The sequence below is a fragment of the Lissotriton helveticus genome, chromosome 5_1 (assembly GCF_964261635.1).
Source record: "Lissotriton helveticus chromosome 5_1, aLisHel1.1, whole genome shotgun sequence".
In the NCBI taxonomy this organism is placed as follows: Eukaryota; Metazoa; Chordata; class Amphibia; order Caudata; family Salamandridae; genus Lissotriton; species Lissotriton helveticus.
The window spans coordinates 1,513,381,021-1,513,396,731 of record NC_136065.1 but is presented as its reverse complement, the minus strand read 5'-3'; the positions used below and the strand labels follow the sequence as shown (position 1 = coordinate 1,513,396,731).

Genomic DNA, 15,711 nt, shown 5'->3' with positions numbered 1-15,711 from the left:
ACACACACACACACACACACACACACACACACACACACACACACACACACACACACACACACCCAGAGCCACACACACACACACATCCAGAGCCACACACACACACAGCGACTGTATGTAGTTATTCAAGCCTGTCCCTTTTTAACCTCTGCCTCCTTTTGCCACCGTGGGTTGCATTTTCAGTGAAGCGGATTCAGAAATCGTCATCTGTGTGTGCATACCCACATACACACAAAAAAGTACTAGGTCAGCAGATGTACGGGTAGCCGTGAGGGGCGGACACCAGAGTAGGTCATTTTCTCTGCAATCTGAGCGTAGGCTGGGCACGAGGAAGCTGGGCCTGGCACATAACCCCTGCCTGATTTAGTTCCTTACAGATCAGGTCATGTTATTGACAAGTTGGTTACAGTCAAACTAACACATACAGTTCCACATACTGGTATGAAATGGAGTCCTGTAACTGCACAGAGCAGCAGATAAAAACCCATCAGGTCACCTACGTACAAGAGCTCACTTTACAAAGTATTCTGCTTCCGCACTGGTCACCACCAATAACCAAGTTAGACTCGTATCAGACTAGAATTGTGCATGTGCGATATCACAGGTGCCACCGACTGCTGAAGCGGGAGGAATGCTCCACTGGACAACCTTTCCCCTCACACAAGGTGCGTGGTGAGGGTCTGTTTCAGATACCACTGCAGCCCAGTCTACTTCCGTCACCAGACATCCCCCCCACACCTTCCTAGAGTGCACTAAGCAAGACATTCCGAACCTAAATGGAAAAAAACACGGTGCACACTAACGTGCTCACAAAAGATAACCCTTCTAAACATTGTCGTGGGACAGACGTGAAAATGCTGTAATGTCCCAAGTGAACCACACCTACCCAAAGAAAGCCCCATCCCTTGCTCTGCAACATCTGCCTCTCTGGAAGGTTCCGAATGGAAGTTTCAAGGTGAGAAGACACATTGTCCCTGTGAAGTGCAGCGTACGTATAAAGCAAATCACCCTGTAGTGCTTTATGACACATACAAATCCATAGGACGTGGCCTTGGTTGTGCTTTACTGCACAGTACACCACCTGGCCATTATCAATGACATCCTTTTTAGAATGCGCGACAGCGGAGAGCAAACCCAAGGTATGTATTGTGCACTGATGTGACGTCATCCGGGTACTTAAGAGACACCCACTAAACAGTGCCTGCTTCCTAGAGCAAAGAGCCCACTTCACCGTGAACAATAGCACTTAACATTTTTTGCACTTCAAATCTGACCTACTAAGACGCTTCAAATGAAAGGGCCTGGTTTTAAACTGCAAGCAAAAATGTTTTTAAAAAATGTGATCCCAAAATAGCGACTAATTAACAATTGAAAGGCTAGTAGTTAAAAAAACACATCTTGTTTCCTTTACAAACAGTGCTCTGTCATCTTTTTAACCATCAACAAAAAGAGCTGTTAATAATAACCATGTATAGGATTCACAAAAAGTGGAGTTTTTCAACAGTGCAGAACTTCCGACTGGGCCAACAAAGTTTCACCAAGGCCTAACGTTAGTTTGAGATGTCTCTGAAAAGCACTCGGGTCACCGTCCTCTCCCTACAGCCCACCAGTGACGGCACGGTCAAGGTTCAAAGCTGGGTTTTATCAGAAACATGCGAGTGACCAGACTACTCCGGATCTGACTAGGAGTACTCAGAATTTATCATGGCATAAAATCTGACACCATGGGTTTCAACATTTATGGGGTGCAATAAACAGCACCTATTCCGAGTTTTTCTCGCTAATAACATGCATCAAAATCCAAGTACCGCTAAATTCCAACCCTTCCCCCCCCTAAATTCCATCATTTTTTTGACCTGTCGAAATGTAACGGAGATCAGATTTTACCGCTCCGGCTACCCAAACGGTGCAATCATTTCACAATTTTGACCCCTGCGCGATGTGCCATTTGCCCGTGGACCAGAATGATCAGAGCCACTTGGAATCGGGCCCTTGGCCGGATATCTCTGCCACTATCGTAGGGCTGATGCTCACGCCTCAAGGCGCTCGCTGCTGGTTGCGCTGCACGCTGTGTGTTCACTGCACACTGTGAGTTCACTGCACAGAGCTTGCCGTCCCACAGCACATCTTTCCAGAGTGGAGATGTGCCCTTGTGTAGAAGGCACGTGATGGACCGCGGCAATAGGTGCATCCGGAAGGCGGGAATAAGAGGGTCAGAAGTTGAAACCCTGCCCAAGGGTATGCAATGGCGGAGAGCATTTATGCCCTGTGTGCAGTGACTGCGGAAGGGGGGGCGGGAACGGGCACACGGACAGCGGGAGGGGGGGCAGGAACGGGCACACGAACAGCGGGAGGGGGGAACGGGCACACGAACAGCAGGAGGGGGTGGGAACGGGCACACGAACAGCGGGAGGGGGTGGGAACGGGCACACGAACAGCGGGAGGGGGGCAGGAACTGGCACACGGTGGTTGAAGACGGCACTGCGGAGCTTCTCAAGTAAGCTACTGCCCGGCCGCCATCTTCGGAGAAATGACCAAAACAAACCTTGACAAAAAAAACAAAAAAACATCCGCCCACCGCCGCAATGAAGTTCACAAAGGGGCGGGATGAGTAAAAATCGCCGGAACGCCCACGAATCTGCTCGGCCAATGACGGACAGATCTCTATTCCAATGGCTAGCCCCCATTTATGGAGCTAGTCAATGGAAGAGAGAGGCGGGACAAAGTCCCTACTGTTCTAACATAAGATTTCGCCTGCGCGAACGTTGCTGCGCAGCGGACGCCAGGCGAAACCTAAAAAATACTTCCTAGGGATCACATTGCTGCATAATTTTCTAGTTTCTTTATTTGGTTTTTGATTTGTGATTGTTTAATTTGATTCACTGTGCTACAAACAGAATGAGTATTGTGGTTTGCAATTTTTACTGTCAATAATACGAACCGTCAACCATGCCTGCTGAGTTAGATTGGTCAATGGAATGCAAATACTACCAGGTGCGTTTGACTTTGCATATGCATTCTTTATCATTATTCATGACTATAGTTTTGCTTTTTATGGTTCTTAAGGTCCTGACGATGGTGCTGAGGGAAGTGGAGGCAATGGAGCTGCACACCTTATTGTGGGTGAGTAGGAACAGGGACATACTCTTGAGCTTTCAGTTTGGGGCATTTTCTAATGGAGCTATCTGGAAAGCTGACTTAGTGGTAAGTGTGTACATAAATTGGCCTCAGTGGCATAACCCACTGTTTCAGCCGCTGCCACTGAATGGCAGTGCCAGCATCGCCTATTGACTAGCACACTTGTTTTTTGTTCAATTCAGTGTATTTTCATATTTTGGCTTAAGTAAACTGTATGCAATAAATTGTGTAATGTCGTATGTAAATTCCCCCTCTTCTACCCCCCCCCCCACCCCCCCCCCCCCCAAATTCTGAAGTTTCTTGAGAAAGTCGGATAAGGGAAAATGCCAAGATCTTCATTAAGGCCATGTTGTGTATAACTCATTGTCTTGGAATATAGAAGGAAATGCTACTTTGTTACGGGGGACGCCTCTCTTTCTCCACGTCGTCTCTCGTTATTTTGTTCACATCAGCTCTGGAATATTATACTCTAGAGGATAATCTGTAAACGGAAGTTTGTATAGGAGTATCGACACATTTAGATTAAGCAGGACAGTAGTGTTTAGAGTGCAAGGCAGATGTTAAACGTAAAAAGAAACCCTGAAGTGACCAGACACAAGCAGGCGTAGAGGATTTTCAATTTTAAACCGCAATAAAGGAAATAGAAAAATTTAAATGCACCAGTAACCTTGTTAAGATTCAAGGATTTAAACTGACATGAAGGCTCTTAGTAATAGGAATAATACAATAATAAGCAAACTCAGGAAAATAGGCAAAGTCTCAAATGTGCAGCACGTCAATAGAAAATCCGGCAGCATTTCCAGAGGCTTGGGAAAGAGTCATAGCTTACCCACAAAACCAAGGGTTTCAATAGCCATTTTCTGCAAGGGAAATCAGGAGTGCTGTTGAGATGATTGGATAGCATGCATGGTATGTCAAATGGCCTCCGTCACAGCTGCTCCCTTGCAAGTATGTACCCAATGCCTTGAGGAATGTATGTTTGCTTCTTTTTGCTTCATGGTTGGTTGGTTTTCTTACTTGAGTCAACATTTCACTAAACTGCTGAAGTTTAGTCAACGGTAGTTAACAGTCCACAGACATTGTGGAAAAAAGAGACTTCATTAAGAAGACCCACATAAGGAGTGTATTTATTGTGTATACCCTTCACACAAGGTAAAAGATTGTAACATTTGCTGTATGTTTTCTTCTAAGACACTTAAAGATCAAGAGGGGAGTCTTTTTTATATGGCTTCAAAAACTGCACTCTAAGGAGGCTTTAATTTCTGAGGAAGATAGTGTGGATTTCTCAAAGCCAAAAGTAAAGTCATGCAAAAGAGAAAGATCACATGATCAGAGGTCTTCAGAGTAACCAAAAAGGCATTAAAAATGACCATATCACAATGCCCCATGATACAAGGGTTCTTCGCTGCTGTTATGCCCATCCGTATTATCTGCTGTGGTGCGTATTACTATTGAAGCCAATCTGAAAATTCCTCTGCTTGCTATCCGGGATGAATTGGGTGGGCCTAGAGGGGACAGGACTTTGGTGGGTTTGGTTTCACTACTAGCTAAACAAGATATAGCTCGCAATTGGACCTCTTCTGTGGCCCCTTCAATTAAAGTGTGGACTATGAGAAAGGGTTGCTGCGGCAAAATGGAAGAAATGATTTATGAAGCCTAGGGGTGCCCTGGTAAATATGATAAAATCTGTTAAAAAATGGTGGGACTACCACAGTTTGGCAATCTAGATGCCACCCACGGAACCTTCTGTATAAGTTGCGGAGTTACTCTGTGGGATTCTTTCCAATTACACAGGATACTGATGATGCCATGTGTATTCCTTTTACTGTGCAAAGCAAATGGTGTGATGTTAACCTGCAAAATGTCAATAAAATGTTTGTATAAAATAAAAGACTATCAAACATTTGGGGGAGATAGAGGGACAGAGAGGCTTGTCCTCCTACCAATAAGTAACCAAAACACATGGAGCCAATCAATTTGCTACCAAATAACTGTCCACCAGGTGAAGAAACCACAGTTGTTTTCTAATGTTTCTCTCACTCACCAGGGTTGCCCATTGGTGGCATGCTTCATCATCGGGTTGATCCTGTTTGGCTGCGGAACGCGGCATGCTGCGACCAAAGAATTACATGGCAGCACTTATAGATGTATTAATATTGCGTAGAATGATGACAAATAGAAGTGGGTGGGGCTTGTACTTTTATGTGGCGAGAAAACATTAAAGATACCTGGCTAGTAAGTAAACCCACAACGTGGGAGAATGCGTTTTCAATCAGATTGTCGGGGATCTTTGCTTAGGCTTTTCCCCCAATCCCCTTAATTCTAAGACTTCTCAGCAAAATGAAGAGGGAACCGTGCCGAATAGTTCTGATTGATTGTCCCAAGACAGCACTGGTTCACCAAACTATTACTCCTATTGGAGACCTCTACCTACATTACTGACAATGAACCACAACCAAGTACTTCATTCTGACCTGACCTCCTTGCACTTATTGACCTGGCTCCTGAATACGAGTTTACGAGCATAAGCATTCCTCAAAACTGTAGAGAAATTCTTGCGAAAGTCAAAGCTGATACTACAAATAGGATGTATAAACTGAAATGGAAGTGTTTCAGTTTATGTTGCCAAAGGTCACAAATTCACCCTATATCAGCACCACGGAGCAGATTCTACCCTGTCTATTACTTTTGGCAAAATCAGGTTTGGTCTATGTTTTAATTAAAGTACTCTGAGCAGCAATTTCAAGATATAGCAGGTCGATTGGTTCACCATCCTATGGTCTAGTAGGGTGATCAAACAGTTTCTTAAAGGCCTTTTCAGAGTCTTTCGTCCAATAAAGATACTTCCTCCATCTTGGCTATTCAATACAGTGCTTGCAAAACTGATTAAAGTTCCATTTGAAGCTTTTCACAAAACAGATATGACATTTTTAACGTGGAAAATGGCACTGATATTGGCTCTTACATCAGCAAGAAGAATTAGCGAGATACAGGCCTTTACAAATAAAGAGCATTGTATGTAGTTCAAGGATAATAGTGTGGTTTTCCGAACCAATCCCAAATGTATTCCTAAAGTCACAAAGGATTTTCATTGAAATTAATCTACTGTCCTGAAGGCATTGTTTTCGAACCCACAAACAGCAGCTGAAAGATCGTTATATACATTGTATGATAAAAGATTCTTTAAATTCTATCTGCATCAGACGAAACAATTCAGGAGAACAGACCAGCTGTCATTAGCATATGGCAATCATTGTAATGGTCTTACTGTTTCCAAACCCAGACTAGCTATCTAGCTTTGTCACTGCAAGGCTAATAGACCTCCTGACAATTATAAAGCACACTCTACCATAGCTGTTTCTACTATGACCACTCTATTCACTGGCGTGCCTCCTGAGGAAACATGTTGAGTGGCAACAGTGAAGAACAGGCACATGTTCACGCAACATTACTTCCTGGACTCGACGGAGCACAGTGATGCTGCTGGGTGACAAGCAGTAGTATGCCATGTATTACAATAAAGTGAACTTTTTTTCTATTCTATTATCCCACCTTCCGCTATTGTGTCACAATACTCATGATTGTGCAAATGTTCTAACTGCTAGCTGTTTTGATTCAAACCTGTGAATCTATAAAAGATCCAATACTGGAGAAGAAAATAAGTTACTCATCTGTAACTGTAGTTCTTTAGTATTGGCATCTTTCATAGATTCACATGTTACTTCCCCTCCTCCCTGTAGTGGCTCCTCTTATTGTTACTTATTACTTGTTACTTATTACCAGTAGTGCTTGAAAATCTGAGGGAATGATGCCTCAGAGAGTTGTCACCTGATTAGCTGAAGTTTGAATCTCCAGTATTGGGGTATCTTTCATAGATTCACATGCTTGAATCATTCCCCGTCGTCGAAGTAGGAGTCCCGCGGTACATAGGTAGCACAGAGGCTTCAGCCTCTCAGATTTTCTACTGCATGTTGTGTGAAGAAAGTCAAGAATACAAACCAGGATGAGAGGGTCAGAGGGAAAAAGTTTAAAGACTGCAAAGGACTAAATCCCCCAATCTACATATACATAACACAAAAGTCTGAGAGTCTGTAAACACCACCTGCAACTATGGTGATGTGTGGAAACAGTGCACCGGAAACTTGACTCCTACAGGAAGTCCTAACTTAAAGGACAGAATCCCATCGCTCACCGAAGTGACAAGCGTCATCCTCTGGGATCTCCTCTGGGCTGTAACCCCTTGTACAGTTGAGGGCTACAACCCCCTCACTGAGAGGGAGGAGCTCTGGGATGTTTGTGACCACACTAGAAGTTATTATGTCAAAACTGCACTTTGCACTGTTTTTAATCCTAACCTCAAGAGACAACCATTAAAGTATTTTCTCTCTTGATTGTTTTATCTTACTTTACACATTTTCACCTTAGTTTGCACTGTGCTCATCACTTACATATAACATTTAAAGCTTCTCATCCTGGGTTTTAGTATCCCTGAGTTAGGGATAAACATCAATAAAGCATCCCGGACCTCCTCCCTCACAGTGATTGAAATCTTCTCTTATCTGGACGAGTATCTCGTAAAGGAGAAATCCTTGGCTGTGGCAAACAATCATACTCTCCCTCTCTCTTCCAGTCCTTGGGTCTCTCCATCAACCTTCCAAAGTTTTCACTAATTCCCTCAAGAGTAAGAACTTTTTTGGGAGCAATCTTAGTCAATCACCAGCTGAAGGCCTTCGCCTCGCAGGAAAGGCAGGAGAAGATTCGCAAACTGGCAGTTCTAGTCCTTGTAAAATAGTACACTTCAGTTCAGAAGTACAAATTGCTTCAGGGGATGCTGTCCTCCTACGTTCTCCTCATTCCCAACTGCCGCATCTGGCTGAGGCTCTTGCAAGAAGAGCTAGACAAATCTCAGGGTCCTTTGAGGATACTATAAAGAGAACACCTCGGATGAAGGAGGCGCTTTAATGGTGGACCCACATCCTGAACATAGCCGCTGGCCAGTAGTTCCTGGTAGATCCTCCGAATTACATAATTACAACCGATTCATCCCTCAAGGGGTGGGGAGCACATCTGGAAGAGCTGACAGTCAGCAACAGTCGTTACACATCAAACTGTTGGAGTTAAAAGCAATATTCCTGGCCCTGAATTCCTTTCTCTCAAAAAATTTCAGATAGACAATGGAACAAGTATGCACTATCTAAACATACAAAGAGCGACAAAATCAAGTACACTATCCCTACAGGCCCAGCATATTTAGGATTGGGCAATTCTGCAGCAGATAACGTTAACAGCAGAACATGTTCCAGGAGTGGCCAAAATCCTGGCGGATTACTTAAGCAGGTCAATTACAGCTAACCATGAATGGAAACTCCACCAACCGACGCTGGATCGCATCTTTCTGTTGTGGGGCAACCCAAAGTTAGACCTATTTGCGACCAGACTGAACCGCAAATGCCGATTCTTTGCCAGCTGGCTACCCCAACAGGGATCGTGCTGGAATGCATTTTTGATAAATTGTTCAAAGATATATGCTTACGCTTTTCCTCTGATATATTTAATCCCAAGAGTGCTAAAGAAAATGAGGAAGGAACCTTACCGAATACTGCTCATAGCACCCAGTGGCCTCACCAGTTCTGGTTCACAGAGCTTCTACTCTTATCGAAGTGCAAACCCAGATTGTTACGTTCAATACAGAACTTGCCAACAATGAATCACGGCCAAGTCTGCCTTCCTGACCCAACATCTCTACGATTGCCGGCTTGGCTCCTGAACGCTTTGAGTTCGCCAACCAAACCAACCCTGCTAACTGTCGGGAAGTCCTTGCAAATGCTAGAGCGCTTTCCAAAATCAAAACTTACAAGCTTAAATGGAAGAGATTCTGTCATTGGCATGCAAGATCAGAAGTACATCCTATTCAATCACCACCAGAAAAATTACCTCCTTTCTTCCCGCAGCTGGCTAAATCTGGCCTCTACCATTTGTCCATTAAGGTTTTCCTTGCCGCAATCTCCAGATTGCGGCGGTATAATGGGTCACAGTCGCTTTGGTCATCAAGAAATATAAAACAATTTCTTAAAAGGATTGTTTAGAATGATCCCTCCAATTAGGCGCCCACCTACGACTTGGCATCTCAACTTTGTATTGGCACAACTTATGTTGAGCCCATTCATAGAGCAGACCTCAAATACATTACAAGGAAACTTTCTCTTCTGCTGGCTCTTACGTCAGCCAGATGAGTAAGCGACATACATGCTCTCACTGTTCGTCATTCTTTCCTTGACTTTAAAAAAAAAAAAGACTCTATTAAACTTCGTACTAATCCTACCTATATCCCTAAGGTCCCATTGGATTTTCATTTAAAGGAACCAGTCATATTGAAGACCTTTCGGCGTTTAGACTTCTTCCAGCTTGCATATGAATACAACAGCACTATTGTGGCAGTCTTTAAAACAAGTAAAGTCATTTCATTGGATGCAGCCTGTAAAGGGAGAAAGAGGACTATTATATCTCGGATAAATGTCCTTTCACATCCAGCTCATACAGGGATTATAAAGTCTAATGGTAACTTTTTGGGAGTACAGAATCTTTGCATTTGTCCAAGATACAACAGTCCTCTTACTCCCTTTACAGGCTGCATAGGAACTAAATGTGATGAACCTTCACATTCAGGTTCTGTTACACACAGATGATAAAATGCTGAAGATAAAAAATGAAGTGAAGAGCTTGAAAGCAGTAGAGTTGGAGGACAAAAGACATTTTTCAGACAATATAAGCACAAAGATGGGAGGTAACACCAATGGAGGGTTCAATCCCCTCACTGGCCCTAATAGCCACAACAAGAGCAATATTCAAAGCCAGATGTACCTCTTTCAAAGAAGGACATCTATATCTAATACGACCTCAAAACAAGCTACTCTTTGAATTATATATTCTTCAAGGAGAAGGCAATGATATTCTGATACCCAGCTCAGTTTCCCTCTCCAGTTGGGTGAGTGTTATCTTTCCATCTGGTAGAATGGACCTCAATTATAAAAAGCAAATGGGTGCTATATATTATCTCATGAATACTGTCTACATTTCAAGGCCGTTGCATCAGCAGATCCTTCAATAATGGTCAAAGTAATAACTTATTATACTGAGGAATGAAATGTCAATGTTACTGACAAAACGAGGACAGGGCTGGTTCCACCTCGACAGAAAGGTCAAGGAGTTAACTCCAGGTATTTCCTTCTACAAAAGAAAGGGCTAAAAAATATTACAGAGCAATATAAGTTCAACAGTTCACAAACTAGTTCATAAACCAGTTCATGATGGAGAAATTAACAAAGCTTGTCCTACTTGAAATTGTTGCACATCTAAAGCGCAAAAATTGGCTATTCGAAATAGAACTTCAACTGCATACTTTCATACCCTAGTAGCATTTCCTCACAGAAAATAAATAAGATTCATGGAAGGAGTCTACCACCATGAATGCACAGTCCTGCCATTCAATCTGAAATCATCTTCTCTCTGGTTTTCAAAATGCTGTGAGAGACAAGGTCAGGGCCACTATCCTTGGGAGCACAGCTAATTTGGCATTAGACTATGGCCAGGGATCCGTCATTAACAGTAATAGACATCCCAGGGCCCATTAATCAGCAGGTGGTTTCCCTCAATGGCTATTGCAATGAAAATCACGAGTGGGTCCTGAATGATGATATTTTAGATGAGATCCTCGAAGAGTGGAGAACATTTTCTATAGACTGCATCACAATGGCATGAAAGAGAAAATGTAGCTACCAGAACTGGGATCACTGGGCAGTGCCCTTTTGATGAACGTTTCAGGAGGTTTTCAATACACCTACAATCCCCTCAATAATAGTGAAACTGAGAAAGTTCCCAGCGAAAATGATTCTAATTACCTGGATTGCCCATGGCAGTGGTGGTATCCGGACCTTTAACAGAGGTCCACCGCATCACACAGGAGATTCCCTTTCAGACCCAATCTGATGAGCTGACTTAAGGGGCATATTCAACACCTAAACGTATAATTGAATTCCACAGCTAGGCTACTGACAACATTGACAATTGAACCTTTCTCCAACATGCATGAATACTTTTAAAGAGGCCAAATGCCCTTCCACAAGATAATTTTGTTCCATGAAATGGGCACTATCATGTATATGGTGTGAGAACAATGTACAAGATCCTATTTGAAATCAAGAAGACATTATTCCTTATTTGCTACAATTACCTCAGCCCAAACTGCAATTCTCATCTATGAAGGTTAATTTAGCAGTGATTACAGCCTATAGAAAATCTCCGAACCAAACAGTCTTTTTCAAAATTCCTTTTAATTTAAGGATTTTTTAGAGGGACTGAAAGTCTTCACACCATTCAGATGACAATCTCCTCCAGGGGAGTTAAAACTTGTTTTTATCAAAACTGATGTGCCCTCCTTTTGAGCTGATCCACAAGACTAAGATACAGCACATTTCCTGGAAAGCCACCTTTCTTGTGACCTTTACCTCTGCCGGGAGAGTGAGTGAGTTAAAGCCACTGTCTTCCGTAGAGCCCTTATCAGTACTCCACTCTAATAGGGTAGTGGCAATGACATATACTTCATTCCTTCCCAAGGATTTTCTTATTAACCAAACAATTTCACCACCCGTATTCTTCACAATCCATCCGAGTGGTCTCTGCATTCCTTGGATTTCATAATGGCCCTTTGCTTTTATCTGGATAAAACTAAGGTCTCTAAGGAATTCTAACCAGTTATTTGTATATTATGACCATCTCAGGCGAGCCTCCCCAAGCTCTAAACAATCTATTGCAAGATGGATAATTGCTTGTATTACAACTAATCAATTAGCAGGCAAACCTCTTCCACACAGCACATTCCACTTAGGGTAGGGCATCCACTTCAGCATGGCTTAGAAATGTTTAAATTCCTGACTTCTGCAAAGCAACAACATGGAAGGGAGTAAAGATGTTAGCTAGACACTGTTGCCTAAATCAAGCACTCAAGCTGATGCTAGGTTAGGCGAGGAGGCGCTTTGAAACTTGTTCAAGTGAGGGGGCTGGCGTATCTAACTCTTCTTTACATATACTAATGTGTTTTGCTTCCCACCAGCTGCTTTCTATAACTGCAGTTATCTCGCTGCATTCTATTAGTGAATTTGACTCTAAATGAAGATCCTACAATTTAGAAGAAAAGCTTTCTTACTTTGTTATAGTTATGCATCGTATGAATCTTAATTAGAGTCACGAACGACCCACCCGCCTCCCTGGTTTCCTAGAGGTGGTCTTTGAAAACAACTCGTTACATTTGTTCCTTAAAAAACAAGTGGTCTCCAAGGCAATTGTGGTTACAGAGGATCCTGCATAGGGGAAGCTCCTGTGATCGTAATGTGAAAGGAAACCTTGTTCACAGGTTCCAAAAGAGGCCACTCAGGCGGCAATATGTCCTTCATGTTATACAATTTCAACGCCTTTTGCAATCAAGATACTGCAATGCAGACTTGAAATGGATATTTTTTCAATATTAAAGCTCAAGCACAGGAATACAACCCCCTTGGACAGGCCCCCAAAGGGGTGCTGTTCAGCAAATAGACACTGGCACTCTGTGTTTAGCTTCATGGACAATATACATAAAAAATTGCTATAGGGACCACTTACGCAGAACACATTTTTTTAAACATCTTTAATGAAGAGTCCTATGATGCAAACCTGGGAATACAAGTAAGTAACTTTTCTTAAACACTGGGAAACTTACTACAAAGAGATGTCTCCAAAGATCTTGTTTCCTGTGCAAGTTGTGCTTAGTTGAACCCTCTCTCTTATTTACAATCTGATACATGCAGTTGTGTTCTTTTTATATTTGTCCATTAGAAATACAGGCACAGAAGAATGAAGATGCAAAGAAAGAATACAATAAAAAATGTCTTCACATAACTAAACGTACATGTATTGCCTAAGCTTGGTTATATAAAGTATTCCTTTCACCTCCGTCATTTGTGGCGGCTTCTAGTCCTGGCCAAAAGATATATTTCTGCAGCTCCATCTATGAAAGTGCTTCCAAGTGGCTGTCTAGCTCACCCTTATGCAGATCTGTCAGTGTTAGCACAAATGCCCAGCGCCGGTGCTATGTCAAGACAACTGTAGGCACTTCTCTAACTGCAGCACCACAAGCTAAGGGAGAGGGTGTGTCCAAAGAATAAAATTCAATTTTGAAATGAGCATCAGAAATTCTTGCATTGGAGCTACCAGTGCCACTGGTTTGTCTTCTGGCTTCCAGGTCAGCGTTTCATCATTTCAAAGGCAATGTTGTAGTTATTATTAAGTCGGCATGGTGAGCACCAGTAGACCGAGCCTACAAGCAATTTAGTTCATACAAGGTGCCATATGTGAGGTGATTATTATAAAGCAATGTGTCATACAGCCTTGTGTAAATGGTACGAGTAGGACCGGAGATATTAATTTTTAAAGTATGAATTAAAAACAGTGCCAACTGCAGTTATTTGGTCGTGCTACATCTGGTTGAAGTCAAAAGTTAAGGACGACTGCGATGAAACACTTGTCGGATACAGGGAAAAAGTTTGCCTCAGGGGAAAGTTTCCCTTCTGACTTAGAAACTTTTATGGAGAAAACGTGGTCATCAAAGAGTCTTCGGTGGGGCAATTTATCAGCTGGATCCAACGTGGAGCTCAACGATGGCAGGAGTTGCTGAAGAGTTGATTCCTGGTGCAGGATGGCGGAAACGTTCTGAGCTGGCAAAGTCTGAAGTCTGTGCTAAGAAAGAACTCAACGAGTTGCTGCTTTGCATCAGTCTTGATGCAGCCTTCTATGTTCCAACTTAGAACCTTTCCCGGAAGCTGGATAGCCTTCAGAGGTGCAAACCAAGCTCATGCCAATCAGCGATTATCCGGTGATCCCGGTCTACAACAATCCTCCAGGCAGAAAGTTGCCAAAAATATTGTAACTTCCAGAATTTGTAATGTGGGGACATGAGGGGTACACTCTAATACCATCCAAGAGTCTGGAACCGTGGAGCACCACTTTGGGGTAGAACTCACTCCAACAGAGGCCAGCAGCAGGGTCCATTTCAAGCGCACTGGGTACTGGCCAGGCGGGCAGTTGCAGGAAAAGTCCTCTGGAAGCTTATTGTGTCCCTATGGCTCAAACAGGTCAGCCAACTAAAACCTTGGAGTAAGTTCTGGGGTTCTGGGTTAAAGCCAGGCAGGCAGGTCTAGTTGTCCATCAGGTTTCAGTCAGCAGGGCACTCTTTCTGATTCTCCACAGGTCCAGGAGTGTTTTGAGGAGGTTATTGGGGTTGCCACATGTATTCCCAGTTCCAGCTTGTGGATGGGGGAAACGTCTGGCCCCTCCCTAACTAATATGGTAAACATTCCCACAGGTGACCCTACCCACTTTTGCAGCATTCCAGTGGGTTTTACACAAAACTGTCACAGTGCCCCTCTCTACCTAAATCCAACACGTCCAAACCCTTCTACTGGTCACTGCTCCCTGTGCCCACCCAGAGGTGTCACTACAGAAATGGGCAAACCCTCCCTCCAAACTAGTTCTGGGGCAACTGCTCACTCTAACTGGGTTTGCACCTAAACGTAATAGAAAGACCAAGATAGGCAGGCCTAGGTGTGAGCGACATATGCCAGTTACAGGGTAGGCATCCTTTGAAGCTCAGAAAGAGGCTTGGCACAGCCCCCAGGCAAATAATGCTCAAAAAGGAAAAATCCCTTGCCACATCTAGAGCCTTTAGCACACTGTCTGAGAGCAATGTACATTTCACCACAGGTGTGCCATTCGACAGTCAGGAGGCACTGGCAGAAAGGCACATTTCTCTTGGGCAGGAAAAGGACAACTTTCAACGTACTAAAGAGGAAGTGTTAGGCCTGGCAAAACATTTATTGCGCCAGGTTGAAATGGCAGTTTCAAACTTCACACCCCCCCTGCAAGGGCAGGCCTGGAAACATGTTTTACAATGCTACTTTAGTGTGTGCACAATGTGTGCTGCAACCCCACTTGTAGCATGTCATTTACAGGCCCTAGGTACCTGTTGTACCATATATTAGAAGGTAATAAGTAAATGAAATATACATGTGCAGATTAGCTGTATCCCAATTTTACTATGTGTAATAGGGAGAGTACAAGGTTTTTACCACTGGTTCGAAGAATTAAAGTGCACAAAAAAAATGGGGTCAGCAACAGAAGCTAAAAATGTGGGATGACCTTGCAGAAAGGGCAAATGTCCAATATCTTGATTTAGTTATCCGTCTAGGATACACACCAGTGAGTTCCTTGCCAGTCTTCCCCTCATTCTCGTGCCTACTTGAATATTGAAGTTTACCCATGTAGTCAGATTGCTAGGACTTAACAACATAGTGGATTTCCCAGTTCCTCCATATCAGTAGAAACCATCAGCTGTTTACGTATGTTCAAAAATCACCAGTACCTTACATAAAATCTTGGTCTGGCTCTACAGTGACTGCTGGAGCTGAAGTCCACAAAGTAGTGTGTCTAAAGTGCTGCAGGGCCTGGTTTTGTTCAGTGTAGTAGTACTTCTGGCTGGTTGCAGTC

At 43.3% G+C, this 15,711-nt stretch overlaps 1 protein-coding gene across 2 annotated transcripts in view; it reads left to right on the top strand.

Moving 5' to 3' along the window:
• The window catches only part of LOC144755519 (membrane cofactor protein-like), a 584,025-nt gene that overhangs the window by 543,102 nt on the left and 25,212 nt on the right, over positions 1 to 15,711 (top strand). For both annotated transcript variants that reach the window (XM_078644523.1, XM_078644522.1), the window contains one exon: positions 3,067 to 3,123. In XM_078644523.1, coding sequence (XP_078500649.1) covers positions 3,067 to 3,123 — 57 coding nt within the window. The remainder of the gene's footprint in view (positions 1 to 3,066; positions 3,124 to 15,711) is intronic.